General features: G+C 35.7%; 1 protein-coding gene across 1 annotated transcript in view; it reads right to left on the bottom strand.

Annotated features, from left to right (window-relative positions):
• CLYBL (citrate lyase beta like) overlaps positions 1-14,978 on the bottom strand; it is a 248,978-nt gene that overhangs the window by 59,672 nt on the left and 174,328 nt on the right. The window contains exon 3 of the mRNA XM_018576609.1: positions 8,975-9,163. Coding sequence (XP_018432111.1) covers positions 8,975-9,163 — 189 coding nt within the window. The remainder of the gene's footprint in view (positions 1-8,974; positions 9,164-14,978) is intronic.

Raw genomic sequence — 14,978 nt, 5'->3', positions numbered from 1 at the left:
CAGGAAATACAATGCTGTATTTTCAGAGGAACTGAAGACAAGGTCAATTTTTCAGTGTACTGTTAAGGCACAATTAACATTTCTTAAAGTTCCCAATAACATAGCAAATCTTTACTTTTTAAGGTCAGGTCCACTTAAGGATCATACACACTTTCTGCAAATTAGCAACTATCAAGAATGCACACATAATGCAACAGAATGCAGGTACCTTTCATGTAGTTTTTATTATGGCAATGCTTGAAGTCATAGAAAAGATCAAGGTGTCATGCTAGATATAGTCATGCATAGAATCTACCAAGTGGTATATTTAGTGTTTTTCAGATATAGGAATTGAATATCTGCAATTAAAGTATAGAAAACAGTATCAGTAAGGATAGGGATGCTGTCCTTCCAGCATCCCTATCCTTACTGATACTGTTTTTGTACAGAGGCATGGATGGAGAAAGTTTAGCAATATTGTGTGCAAGACATCTTATTACATTATATACATGTTTATTTTCCATATCTCCACGTTTTCTAGGTTTCTGCATAAACGATAGCCTACCTTTAGTAACACTTCAAATAAATAAAATAATAATACATTTTATTAGGCTATTTCAGCTGCTGGAAGTAAAGCTTCTTCACATTATTTATTCTTTAAATAATAATAATTTATCACAGTACACAGCACCAAGTCTGGAGAAAATTCTCAATGGCCAACATAAATAAATATATAAAGCAAGTCACATGCATCATCTATGGGAATCTTACTATTTACTGGAAGATAAGAAAATTTCTAACAGGTACAATAAAGTTCTTTATGAAAAAAACAGCAAAAATGACAGGTTTGTCCAATTCATTTTTTTCAAGAAATATTCTGCCATTGATGGATATCAAAGGAACTGAGAATTTTAATCATCTCTCTATTCAATCTCAGTTGGGTAAATCATATCTAAGAGATTTGCATAAATATAAACCATCAAAGACTTTTCATCTTCAAAGGGGGTTTCAAGACCCTATAAGCTTTGTACTGTAATCATCACAGGTCACAACCCTGCAGGAACAGGGCTGCTATGGCAACATAAAAAACTAATGCTTAAGGCTTAGCATAATATTCTGACTAATAGAAAGGAAACTCATTCTAAAAGCTGGCAGCCTATTTACCAGAAGCTGGATTAGAGGTGTTAGTTCTTCCCCTTTTAGCTTTTTCCCCACAGCCCCCCTTCTCCATCACTTGAACCCTCCCCTCATTCACCAAATCAAAACATCACATCTCTGAAATACGTAAAATATCCATCCTCTAAAATATGTGCTAATTAAAGAACACACACTGGAAAAAAATGAATAATTCAAACTTAGAAAAGAAAACAATGCAAACTGCAACATTAAATACCGCACAACGTTGCTGCAATAATGACAATTTTTTCCCCCTCAGTCGACATAACTGATAAACACAGCACATGTTATATTGAGGCTTGGGACTTTTGTTCTATGGTAGAAGGTCTTAGCACAGAAGAAAATGGTCTCCTCCCTGCTGATTTTAAGCCTGTACAACATACATTATCATACCACCTGGAAATATGAGAGCAGCTTACAGAAGAGAACATCTAAAATGTTACATTAGCTTTTCCACCTTTCAAAGAATTTAACTCGTGCTTCCCTGACACATAATATTTACTTAGTGATAAAACTTAAAAGGTGAGCTTCAGGGCACCTTTCAATTAATATTTTTTTTTTCTCTGCAAAAAGGGGACAATTAAATGTTTCCGGCCAGGCAAAGTGAGGAGGTGTTGGGGAGGGGGTGATAGAAGGGAAAAAAAAACACAAAGAGATTGGGGAGGGGATGAAGTAGCAGCCTTCAGCACTTCTTTCAATTCCAGTGCACACCCAATAGTGTGCGAGGAAGAATGCCCACTGTTCAAGATTTGTGGGAGAATTGTCCCATGACAAAAGAGGTAGAGTTACGCTTGTTATTCTCCAATAAGCCATGCCAGTCAAACAAGTACCCATACTTAGGACAAAAGGAAAGCAAGGGATTGTAGCACAAAAGAAAACAAGTAAGCCCATCTTTCAGTTGTGCATCAGCTTCCAGGTTTTATGCTTCGCATAAATAAAAATGAGAGAATAAAAAAAAAGGATGTCTGGTGTAATAAGAAAAAAAATCTCTTCACTTCAATAAAAAAAAGAATTAGTTTAAAAAAGGTGTTAAAATGTGTAACACATTCTTTAGATGAAAGGCTTTTCAGTGAATTGAGTGGCAGAAAGAGAAAGGGGAGAGTGTGGTGAGGAGGAGGCAGGCACCCAAAGCTGATTTTTTTTAAATTTTCTTTGCTAAAATTATCTTGGACATAAAGGTTAACCACGAGAAAGGAGGGGAATGTGTTTCCCTGGCTTGGAAGGGGTGAGGAGGAAAAGCTTAGAAGGGGCGGCTGATTTTTAGATATATTAAATTAATTCCTTAACCCCTAACTGAAAGAAGATGAATGAAAGCCATTGCAAGGCACACTGAAGCTCGGAGGTAGCTGGCAGAACACGGCTTTGGAACATAAGCAACCGTAGCAAAACTCTGCTCAGGTGAAAAGTCTAGCAAATGTAGTCTGGGAGTTTCTCCACTGAGTTAGTAAGTAACCCCCATGTGATAGTTTTTAATAGCTGTAAAGCAAGTCCTCTAAGCTCTTTTGAGCAGCTCTATTGTATCTATGTACAGTATATATGGCATGTTCTTAATTTGACTAGCTAATTGCTGAGGGCAATGTTACGAAAGTAAAATGACAGGATAGTGGTTAAAATGTAGTGCAGACAATATACTGTTAGAGGGCCTGGATGTAAGGTGTTTTAATCTGTTCTGCCATGTTAACAAAAAAAATTACAGCTGCAAATGTATAGTCAGATAAATTGTATGCTGTGTATGATCAAAACAAACTTTATACTAGTGTTGGTGTAAAAACATTTAATAGCTTGGGATAAGCCTTAATAAACTTAAAGATAGAAGGTATTCCAGAAGCCTTTGGTTTCCAGTACTGGTGATAGAATTTTGGCCCTCTGGATATATTTTTTTTAATCCTTGATTTTAATTAGCATTACTTCCTCTGCATTGCTTAGTGGAGCACAATTCTCACTTTCAGTGGCCACCAAGAATGATTAAAACCCCAACACACATAGCTACATGAATTGGCCATGGTATTTAGTGCAGGGGTCAGTATACATCATTTCTGGAACCTGTATGAATACATTCAGAAATCATGCACCTCTGGGAAATGGCAATTAATGTTCCCCAGTGGGATAATGACGATGCTTACAGAATTAATGCTAAAATACATAAAGTAATTTGTAGAATGCTTTTAGAAGATACCAAGAAATGCAATCTGCAATAGAATTTGCAACACATTATATAGTAAATACTGTAAAGGTGAAGTGAAAGGTGGTTACAGCTATGGAAAATATATATTCTACTAGAGTAATATACTGTTTATATTCACACTTGCACTGGAGGAAAAAAAGCTCTAGCTTGTCACAGAGAGTGCAAAAAATATGGGATATGTTTGTTTATCAAAATTAATAATACCCTTATAACTATATTCTATTTTAACACAGCAAAAAACAAACCCTCGCTGTATTTGTTATATACATAACACAAATCCCTTAACCTCCTCATTCTCTCATTTTTTAAGTCATCATGAAAGACTTCTTTGGCTCTCTGCTACATAATGTAGTTGACATATTTTGAAGTAATAAAAAAAGGAATTTCTAAGAAAAAGGTCAATTGTTTTATTAAGCTTATTATTTGGGCTTTATATTTTCATCAAACGTTTGGTTGATAATAATAATTGTCAGTGTTTAAGCAGCCTTTTCTCATGTACCATGTCTCAAAGCACTAAATCATAATGCTGTTTACAGTCCGGACTGTCATATTATACTATGTCATTCAGATATAAACTTATTAGGATTGGTTCTATATGTTGTGAACTAACCAATAACATAAAGACCAAGCCAATGCAAATAATTTACTAACAAAAGCACAAAAAAACTACATTGCCTTCTGGAAAATCTGGCATCACTAACAGATTAGCAAACCACTAGTTCACATTGCAGGCGATTGGCTAGTGACAAATGTAAAACACAGCAGGCTCTTATTCTGCTGAACTCAGACACAATGCTGTGACCTGCAAAATATAATTCAAGGCTAGAGAAATAAAATTAAGTTGAATGTTATATGTAACACTATAAAATATTAAAATATTAAGACACATTAAAAACAGAGGTAATATGTCCAATGTCTGCACATATTAAACATTGCAATGTGGCATATGCAGGCTTATGACCCACTGAAACATCACTTGAAAATGGCAATATTTATCTGTTTGGATTTGGAAGGAAAAGACAGGAATACAAGTATTTTTTACTACGATTTCTTTCTTTTAAAGGGAATATTTTGTATAACAGATATCTGTTGCTTAAACCAAAACTAACATTGTATGTTTACAGGGCTAACCAAATATAGACAACAGTACCAGAAGATGAAAAAATATGTTAAGCTTGAAGACAGAGCAATTTTTTACTTAACTTGTTCTATTAAGTAAACCCCAAAATAAATTATTTTCTTTTTAAGTTTGCATGTTATGAAAACCTCCCTTGCTTAAGTTAATGGCTAAGTGGGTCCCTTATTAATTTCTCAATGTAGCCATTCGGGTAATGCTCCACCTATATAGAAGATACCTGTAATGTGCGCTATATTTAAATGTAATGTGCCAAAAGGTAAATAGGAGTGCTTTACATTCTTTATATGGCATCATAAAAATGACATGGCACAATTAATTTGCTATTTATAATTTCTTTTGTGCAATTAGATTATTTACACATTTTGTAAAGACATTTGACATGCCACTTAACATTTCCAGGATTTTATTGGCTGAAAACGCAGTCATGAAACACAAACACACCTGTCAGCAATTAAAAAAAGAAGAAGCAGAGAACAGTTCAGGAAATAATATCGGTGCTAATTAAAAACACTAGTTAAAAGCTTCCTGTTTGCTCTCCCAGGTGCCCTGAAAAGTGACCCTGTCCCTTTTTTTTTTCTTTATAGCCATTTTGTCTCATATGTTGATGTGTTCTCTAGACTATATTGATGTATGAAGTTACTCTATGAAGACATATTACAAGGTCTTGAACTGACTTTCCATTAATTGAGTAGCTGTGATAATGAAAATGAATAACTGGTCGGTAATTCTTGATATAATGTACTGTACAATATAGCAAATATGTTAAATATAACATTATTTTACCAGTGATTAGCAGATATACATTTTTTAAGTGTGCCAAAGGAAAGCTGACTAAACATTTTTTATTTAATTCAAAAGGGCAATGCTAATAATTGTCACACAGAAATAACACTTGTTACCAAAATCACACTGGATGTGCCCATGTTGAATAATTATCTTTAACACTCAGACAGAGAGCAGCGTCAAGACTACATGCTGCTCCTATGTAAATTTCCACAAAAGTGAAATTTAAATAAGAAGTGACAAAACTGATGATTTCCCACTGCTGATTATTCTGAAATGGCAGCATGGATTTAAAAGGTAAAAATTATTTCTACAAAACTGTGCTCTTTCCTCATATGTGACAGATTTCTGTAAAAGGGATGTTAGATTTGCTTTCCTCCATGCACACGCTATAATGCAGTAGACAACCTGCTGCTTATGGACTTTGCTGGGATTTCTAGTTCCTTAGCTGCTGACAAGCTGTCAAAATGTTAAATTTGCTGTATAATACATGTCACCTAAGCTAGTGGCCAGCTGTGTTTGTTCTAGAGATACACTGCTTAACATGATGGGCTTTATATAGGTGGCTCTATAAGAGGTGACATAATAGTGGAATCCTGACCAGTTATTAGAGGTGATTGAAAATGACTATATTCTACTACGTAGTAAATGCCTAAAGATGCACTATTTATGCATGTGTGATGGGTTTACTTTGCTTTACTTGCTTGTACAGCATTTGACACATGGGGAAATGCCTACTCTACAATAAATGCATGTGGACATTTTCAGTTGCTTAGTAGCTCTGCATCAGTACACACAGCAATAGGTGGATCTATGAAATGACTGCACTTATCCTCATACATTAAAAATGAAACAAATGAGGCTTTATATATAATTTTTTTAATCAAATGCTATATCATTTCATCCATGCAAATAAATGCTATAGTTTCCATGCGCGAAGACACTGTGAACAAAATCTGTCTGTTGATTCAGAAGAAACTCCTCCAAAGCACTGGATGGCTTATATTTGCAAATCCATGCAATTAAGGCTCCCCATCATATTATTATTTCAGATTCAGATTCAGATTTCAGAAAAACGTTTGCTTATGTGTGTAAAACCAGCGCCCAGTGCACTCTGTCTAGTGTCCAATGCGTTGGCATTGTATTTTGATAAAAGCTCAACTGTTATCGGCATTCAATATTAAAAATAATGCAACATACAGTTTTCTAAAACATTTGTACATGAACAGGTGACATTTTGGGCTAAACAGACCTTTTTCGAATGTACAGAATTTATTGCATTGGTTTGTTTATTACTATAACTTTGGGATGTACATTCTAATATGACTACCAGGGTCTGTGTTTATCCTTCTTAAAATGCTGGCATCCATGGCTATGCTCCATGTGTATGCACAGATGACTGTAACAGGGCTCTTTCAGGGACAGGTGTAATGTTCTCTGTAATAAAGTATTAGTGCTATATAATTTAGTACAATTAAGACATCATTATATAGAGACAATTAAAAAGGAGGGGCTTTCTACTTTCTAGCTAACCAAAACAACAGCAGTCAAGTTGTAGGTAAGCTTAGTCCAAATAAATTCATGGATACATTCATATACAGCAACATGGCTGGTAATAATAAAGCAAAATTATTTTCTACACATTCAAGTTATACATTTATCCCATATCAGGTTCACTTATATCTAGGGATGTTCAGATATCAAGCACCGTACTCAGCACAAGTGCAGATACTTTTCCAGCTTCAAGACTAGACTTCAGTTTTTCTAAAACAATACAGACTAATGATTTTAGGACAGTGGTGTAGCGTCACTGTGAAGCTGCAACTGCTGTGATCCTGGTAGATCTCGGGAAAATGCCAAGTATTGGCACTGGTATCTGAACTGGTATGTGAACATCCCTACTTATAACCATGTCCTCTGTGCAGCTGTAGACCTCTGATATTAAGTGATACATATTTTGTTTCTGTCCCTTTTTGAAGGAAACCTTTACTGAGAGAAATGGAACTGCTATTACTGACATCCTTCTAGATACCAGCATTCAATAGTTTCTATGCCACTGACCTGGAACATGCATGCACATAAAGTGATAATTACTTATCTACATATGTGTTCTTGGTCAATCAGCCATTTTCTCAGTGGGTTTCTTTTAACATAGTTGCAGGGGCAATTTATGTTAAGTCAAAATACCAGGTCTTAACGTTTAAGTGCATGACTGTTTTACGTTTTATCTAAGGGTAAGTCCACCTTAAAGCAGAGTTGCCCAACAGCTTCTTTTTCACTTGTGGACTCCACAGTTCCTGACTCCAACTACCTCAGAAAGTTGGTTTTCCTATTTCCCATGTTGCAATAAATAAATTCAAAAACCCAGTAGAGTGGTACTCCCTTGTAATGTCTAAGGCAGATTTGCAGGCCTGGGAACCTAAAACATAGAGGGCTTGCCCCAGGGGTCCCTCGGAGACATAAAAAAAATATTACATGGCCCAACTCTGAAAGATAAGTTTTAGGGAGACTGGCCCTTTAACAATACAGTATGTGTGTGAATGAACATGAAAAAAAGATGATTAGGTAAATATATATTAATATGTCAAATGTATAAAATAATTTAAAATGGAAACACAGTGGGGCAACCAGGTAAGTGGATTTAAAGATAACATTCTGAGTACTGCTTAGGTAATATTGGTGAGAGTGTACATTGAAGAACACAATGATGGAATATTCATAAATTTAGATACAGAACATAATACAGACTGTTTTGAAGACTGCGAGGATATTTAAGCCACTGGAGAAATTCTTTAGCAAAACACATTTTGGTATTACCAAAAACAATTTTTGTAGTACAATTAAAGAGGTGTCTTTATGCCTAATGTAGTATAACTTCAAGTAGGGTTTATACATTAGCCACTTGTTACTTGCTAATTTCTTGGTATGACGTTCTGAAATTTGTCCCTGGAAAATGTACTTTAAGGAACTTCATAATAAAATCCATATTACTGCATTATTCAGTTTTTATGAACAATATTCATTTTATCATGAGATTGTAATGTAAATATGTTAACATGAAGCACATGAGATAAATAAATATATTATCTCAGTAAATATTTTATGATGGTATTGTAGCATGCCATGGCCCTCCATGAGCGTATCATAACTAGCTTGCATATACTGATTTAATAACCTTATGTCCCTGTAAACTAATATTTTGGCACCTTATTATTATACAATACATGTATTATAGTGAACAATAAACTGGTGTCTAAGCTAGAAGACAAAATGTGTTATTCGGTTAATGACTTTTGATTTTACATCTCTATTGTACCCTCTTGGCACCAATCGCTGAGAGCACCAAGAAGCCCCTCCCTTACTTTGTATTTATATTTAGATCCTTAATTATTTCCATTGGATATGTTAAAAAAACAAAAAACAAAACAAAAAGCACAACTGTAATGAGATCATGAGTCCCATGTACTAAAGGATTTGAGAATGCTCACACAATGAAATGAATATTCACACAATATAATTATCCAATCATGCAGAAGAAAAAAAGTAAACAGGGATTTTCTTTTAACATGATTTGATAATTGAAGTAAACCTGTATACATTTAATGTGAGAACATTCTCAAATCCTTTAGTAAATCAGACTCATTGTTTACTGCTGGGGTTTGCTAGATTAGAAGATATAGCAGACAACTGAATGAAGGGGCTGTGGAACTCACCCAATTTATCTCTTCAGCAGACTCCACCTTGGGGAGCATGATACAGGAGGGCAAAACTCTTGACTGCAAAATGACTTCCAGATCTTCTTCTGCAAGGCCACTGGTCACAGAGTTAACCCGGACACACTTTTCAGAGTTCCCAAGATCACATCCTTCAAGTGTTTTAATAATATTCTCTCGGGCTTCAACCTAGTAGTCACAAATACATAGTTTTAAATTTGTTGAAGTGGTAATTTGAGAAATGTTTTGGCAGATAATACCAGTTCCACTGACTCAAATATGGTTTAAGGTAAGTGTGGAATGGGTACAACAATAAAAAACCTGTGCAACTAATTTATTAACTGCAATTTTAATTTATGGAAACAAAAAAAATGAAAATAAGCAGTAGCCTATTTAGGAATTATTAATATTGCCATTACAGGAAGTAACAAACACATATATTCTTACATTTTGCCAAAGGGATTCTACCAGTATAATGCCATGAATAAGACTTCTATCATCAATACTACTATTTCTAATAATTATTATCATTATAACACATGCACAAAGGAATTCAAGAAAGAGTAGGCAGGTGCAACACACAATAAATTTTTTTTCTATTTTTGTTACTCTTTTCATCAGAAACATTTTCCCAGATTTACCATTAGGTATGTATAGAAGATGTAAGCTCAATGAATAAGTCAACGCTCCAGTAAGAATACAAATAATAACCTTGCACTACAACACAACAGTGCAAAATCAGTTATCCATTGCTGTTCCCGGATATCCTTCTTACTATGCGATTAAAAAGATAATACCCAATATCTTTCAACTTCACAGTGAAAAGTACATAGCCATTTAAAGTATAAAGTTTCTTTTGTGACAAGTAATACCTGTAATTTCCAAATCTGAGTAAACAAATCATTATTCCCTAGATATACAGTACATTGTATCTTACCTATACAGTACTCTCCAACTATGATAGCACTTTTTGCTTGTGCTTATGGCTGAATAACTCTCTATATAATAAAACATAGTATATTACTATATCAATAATGTGTTATAAAATGTAATTTTTATTTTACCAAAAGTTTGCCATGCTTTACAGACTTAACAAATATAAGTACTAAATATGCATTACAAAATAACTCAAAAGGAATTCTTAACAGTGTGTTGAAAGGGGCGGACTGACAAAAACTTAAATCTATGTTGGAAGGAGGACAGGGACTAAGGGCAAAATGAGAGCAACAGAAATAAAATTCTACTGCCAAACTAATCATCAGGACAACACAAGTCAGCAGATGTTAAACAGATGAACATAAAACTAGGCAGAAATGCTTTAAAATGTGGCCCCAGTTATGAAGAGTGAGGAAACAGTAGCTTAAAATTGTCAAGCTGGATCTCCCAGATCAGGATCACAGAAAACAGCAGCCTGCAGAGTAATGATTTACAAGGCTAAACCTGCTAGCTAGAACAATACGTAGCTTAACAATGCTTGGTTTTACCATTTCTTGACAGTCTGGGAGCATATCTGGCCAGAGCAACATATTATGAACATATTATGATTGTAAAACAAGAATTGCATCAATGTGAGGCTCTAAATTTGTTATACATTGTAGTGAAGAATTGTTTTTGCAGGATAGTATATTAAAATGGTTGATACCAAATAATTGGTTGCTCAAATTTAAATAACATACCTTGCATTAACATCAGACCAGAAAACACTGGTACATTCTTTTTTATAACCAGAAATTAGTAATAAAATAGAAAGTTATCACACACTTGATACCAAACATATTTACGCTGAAAACAAATGGGACAGATAATATCAGAACACCAAAGTCAGGTGAAAAACATCTGCCAGCTGTTTGAATATTTTATTAAAATAAATTCTTAAACAACTTTTAAGGAATGACTGGACACAAACAACTCTGACACAGTTATTGGAGTCAACAAACAGTACATTCAAAGTTACTATGCAGTAAAGCAGGTTGATTTGCATTTTAATTTGAATAAAGAGTTTAAGTGAGATAAAGTAATTTTAAGTATTATTGTCTGTGTTGTTATTTATCTGTTTTCTGTTTATTTCAAGAGTTTTTTGTATTCTTCTCTTTCTTTCAGGAAAAATGAGTATAGGTTGGACTGTGGTTACCAGGTGATTTCAAAGATTAATCAAGAAGTAGAGAAAGCGAGGATTAGTGTTTGTATAGTTTTAGAGGTCTATTCACAAAAGGGTGAAGAGCTTGGAGAAGGCAGGAGAAGTGAACAATCTAGGACAACATAGCTAAATTCCGAAAACAATTCTCCAATTCACCTCACTTTGCAGTTCAGCTATGTTGTCCTAGATTCACTTCTCCTGCCTTCTCCAAACTCTTAACCCTTTAGTGAATAGACTGTTAGTTGTTTTTTCTCTGGTAGAGAAATTTCCCCACACTTCCTATATAGGTGAAAATGTGTCCATAACATGAAGTGAGGAAATAAAATCTACCCAACAAGGCCAGAGAGCAATAAAACCTGACATTCTAACACCTCCCTAAAATGTTTTGGCTGAAGTTCCAATAAAAGTCTGCATACATGAAATATGTATAACCCAACTATGCTTGCTCCTTACATACCTGAAAAGAGTAAACCACTTTCCTAGAAGGTACTATCACATTACTTCCAGTTATCTAAGGGCTGATCTATTTTCCATTTTAATGTTCGGCAGAAAAAAAAATAAAAGCGACAATGAGTTCATATATAAATGTTGTCAAAAGAACTATTGGTAAATGTCTTTAGTCAGTTAACTAGCCGGGGTGGGGAAGAACAGCAAACTGACTTTTTAGGCACCACCAGGACCACTTCGATTTATAAACAAAAAATATATTTTATTGTGTACATTGTAGGTAAATATTGTATAATAAAGCTAAAATCATCAACATATATAGTCTTATTTGCAAAACATTGAGCTTGTATGCCTATCATGAACCTGCACCTCTTCATCTGATATATGATAGATAGTTAACCTAGTAGTTTCTATGCAATAGTATTTCCATGGGGAGGTGCACAACTCTTGCTCTACGTGTTCTACCACGGCTTCTTCAGGAGCTTATGGGCATGCCGTTGTAGTTCACATATTTCTATTACATCATGGCTCAAAAATAAATAGAATACAAGGTTACATCATCACACAAGTGGGAGGAGCGATGCATCGAATCTATCAGGTGGGCGTCCAGGCATACTCAACCAGGCTCATCCCCAATAAAGGATATATGTTCTAAGGGAGCTTATGAAAAAGTATAGGCTATCAATGTAGGAGTCAGTTGGGCCACACATGGCTGTAAGCAGTAGTCTTAGTTGGAAAAACCGCCAAGATTGTTACATAGTTACAAAGTCCATCGTTGATCCCATTAGGCAATCATATACTCCTTGGATCAACAATCTCTGATGCTTAATATACCTATAAGTACACAATATCCAGTAATATTGTGTGCATTTAGGAATACATCCAGATGTTTTTTTAAACAATTAACTGAGCTAGCTAGAACTAGCTCCTGGGGAGTCTATTCCACATTTTCACAGCTCTAACTGTGAAGAATCCTTTCCTTATGCAAAGTTTAAACCTAGAGAGTGCCCCCTTGTTCTTTGCAGTGACCTTAAAGTGAATAATTTGGCGCCAAGCTCACTATATGGACCATTTATGTATTTATACATGGTGATCATGTCCCCCCTTAATCACCTCTCTCACAATATCCTTTTTGTGAACTGGTGCCCAAAACTGAACTGCATATTCCAGATGAGGTCTTACTAAGATTGGTTGAAATATAGGTTTATATCATCATGTGCATCTTTCATTCACCCCGAGTGTCCATTCAGTTTGTGGTGAGTCAGGGTGGGCAGTAGAGAAAGCTATATGCCAACCAATCTTTCAACTTTTTCATAAGCTCCCTTACAACATATATCCTAGATTTGGGATGAGCCTGGTTGTGTATGCCTGGACGCCCACCTGATTGATTCGATGCATCACTCCTCCCACTTGTGTGATGATAACCTTGTTTTCTATTTATTTTTGACCCATGATGCAAAAGAACTCAGTGTACTACAACTGTATAAGATACCTTTTTGTTAATAGTTAAGGTACTTGATTGCATTTTAAAGATTTAACTCCTGAGTTCAGTATCACTTTAACTATATTAGAGTTGAGGGACAATAAGAAGTTCAAGAGGAAAGAACAGGGAGGCTGTATTACTTTTTTGACCCATTTTGACTCATTGTACCCTAATTTGAAAGGATTATACAAAATAGATTTTATCTGATAATCTCTCCTATGTTCCCAAATTTCGTTCAAATCCATTGATCTCTTATAAGTGGGCCTCCACTATTAAAGATATACTGGTAAAATCAGATATTGGTTCAGCTAAGCTGAATAGACAGAAGGTGAGAGAAGGAAGGGTACTCTTCCATGCCTTGAATGTGCACAATGATAATGTTATCCAGGGAGATAAGATATACCATCAGTGGACAAGCATCTTATAATATTCAAGATTAATATATGTATAATTCAGACTATATGGTCTTATATATCCAATATCCATATGATTTATTATATGTAGGGGAGACCACGCAGAGAATAAAAGATAGGATATCTGAACATATATCTAGTATTCTTAAAAGGCAAGTAGAGCTAGCTAATGCTTTTAAGTAAGAGGACCCGAGTGCAAATGTGGAATATTTGTAAACATTAGGTTCAGCTGTGGAAACATTGTGTGGCACTTTTTCAGTGCTGCACTTTAAGGGCCTGTTCACACAACGTCCGTTTTCTGTGCTGACCTGATCCGTACGCTCCTGCACTAAAAATGCATCCCAATGTATCCCTATGTGTTTTATGGGCTATAGTTCTCAATTGCACAGTCCGTTCAGGTTATGACAGAAAAATACTGCATACTATACTGTATGCAGTATAAATAACATACTGACAGCCCCACTCCAGCAACTGGAACTCTAACTGGAACGCATCAAAAATGCGGCAATAACTCGGCAAAAACACATAGCACCGCGTCTGCAGATCCGCACCTGATGCGGACCTGAAACTCATGTGAACAGGCCCTAATAGGCCATAAGAGGTATCAGGTTTTAACAGTCGCAAGTATTATTTTTTTTGGGGGGGGGGAAGGTTGGGTGACAATTAAAAGTTTAGTCTGTAGCATCAGGGGTTTTGTAGTCAATGGTTATCCAAGACTGGTTCATTGTAATGATTGCCAGTTTGTGGGCTATGGTGGGATTAGCGGAGGAGGAGGAAGGAGAGAGTACATTAGCAAACAACTAGCTGCTCTGTGCGTGGGAGGAGGAGCAAGAGAAGGATTTGCGAGCCACTCATCTACTTACTGCACTTGCTGTGGCTGTAGAGCACGAGCACTCTGAGATAGAAAAGGCTAACATGCCCTGTCTCTATATGGTGGGGCCCAACCACCACTTTGTCATGCGGAATTTGCTTGCCCCCTACCACCTCTGCTTGTAGAACGTCTTCTTTTCACTTTAGGCCTGCGTAACATTTGTGTTTAATAAATGGGATAGCCTAAATGTAATGGCAGCTATGACAATAGGGGGTTAAATGTGTACTGCAAACTAAGTGCAGCTTTGCCGGTTTAACCTAGCAGGAAATAAAAATAAATGGATAAACATAAAAAACTAACCCCACCCCCCAATAAAGCAAAATTTTAAAAACTGCTCGGGGGAGCGGGCAGCAGCTAAACAGCAACTACAGCTGTTGTTGATGCACACAAAAAGGTAGTCCTAAAAAGTACTATTGGGTCTCTGAACTGTAAACAGGGGTACACACCAATATTTATCCCACTACACTGCAATCCACAGTAATCTAATTCGACCCTTGCATGTGTTTAGATATACCAAGTGCTCTGCTGTTGTTCCTTTTCTCTATATATGACCCTGGCTCTGGCTGACTGATCTCCTGGTTCCTGACTCTAGCTATTGTTTCCATTCATCCTGCTCTCAGTGTTCCCTGACCTGGTTTGGCTTACTACCCACT

This window comes from Nanorana parkeri, unplaced genomic scaffold (assembly GCF_000935625.1).
Source record: "Nanorana parkeri isolate BGI_ZX_2015 unplaced genomic scaffold, ASM93562v1 scaffold71, whole genome shotgun sequence".
Taxonomy (NCBI): Eukaryota; Metazoa; Chordata; class Amphibia; order Anura; family Dicroglossidae; genus Nanorana; species Nanorana parkeri.
Note: the sequence above shows the minus strand (reverse complement) of the source record. Positions and strands in the feature narration are given on the sequence as shown.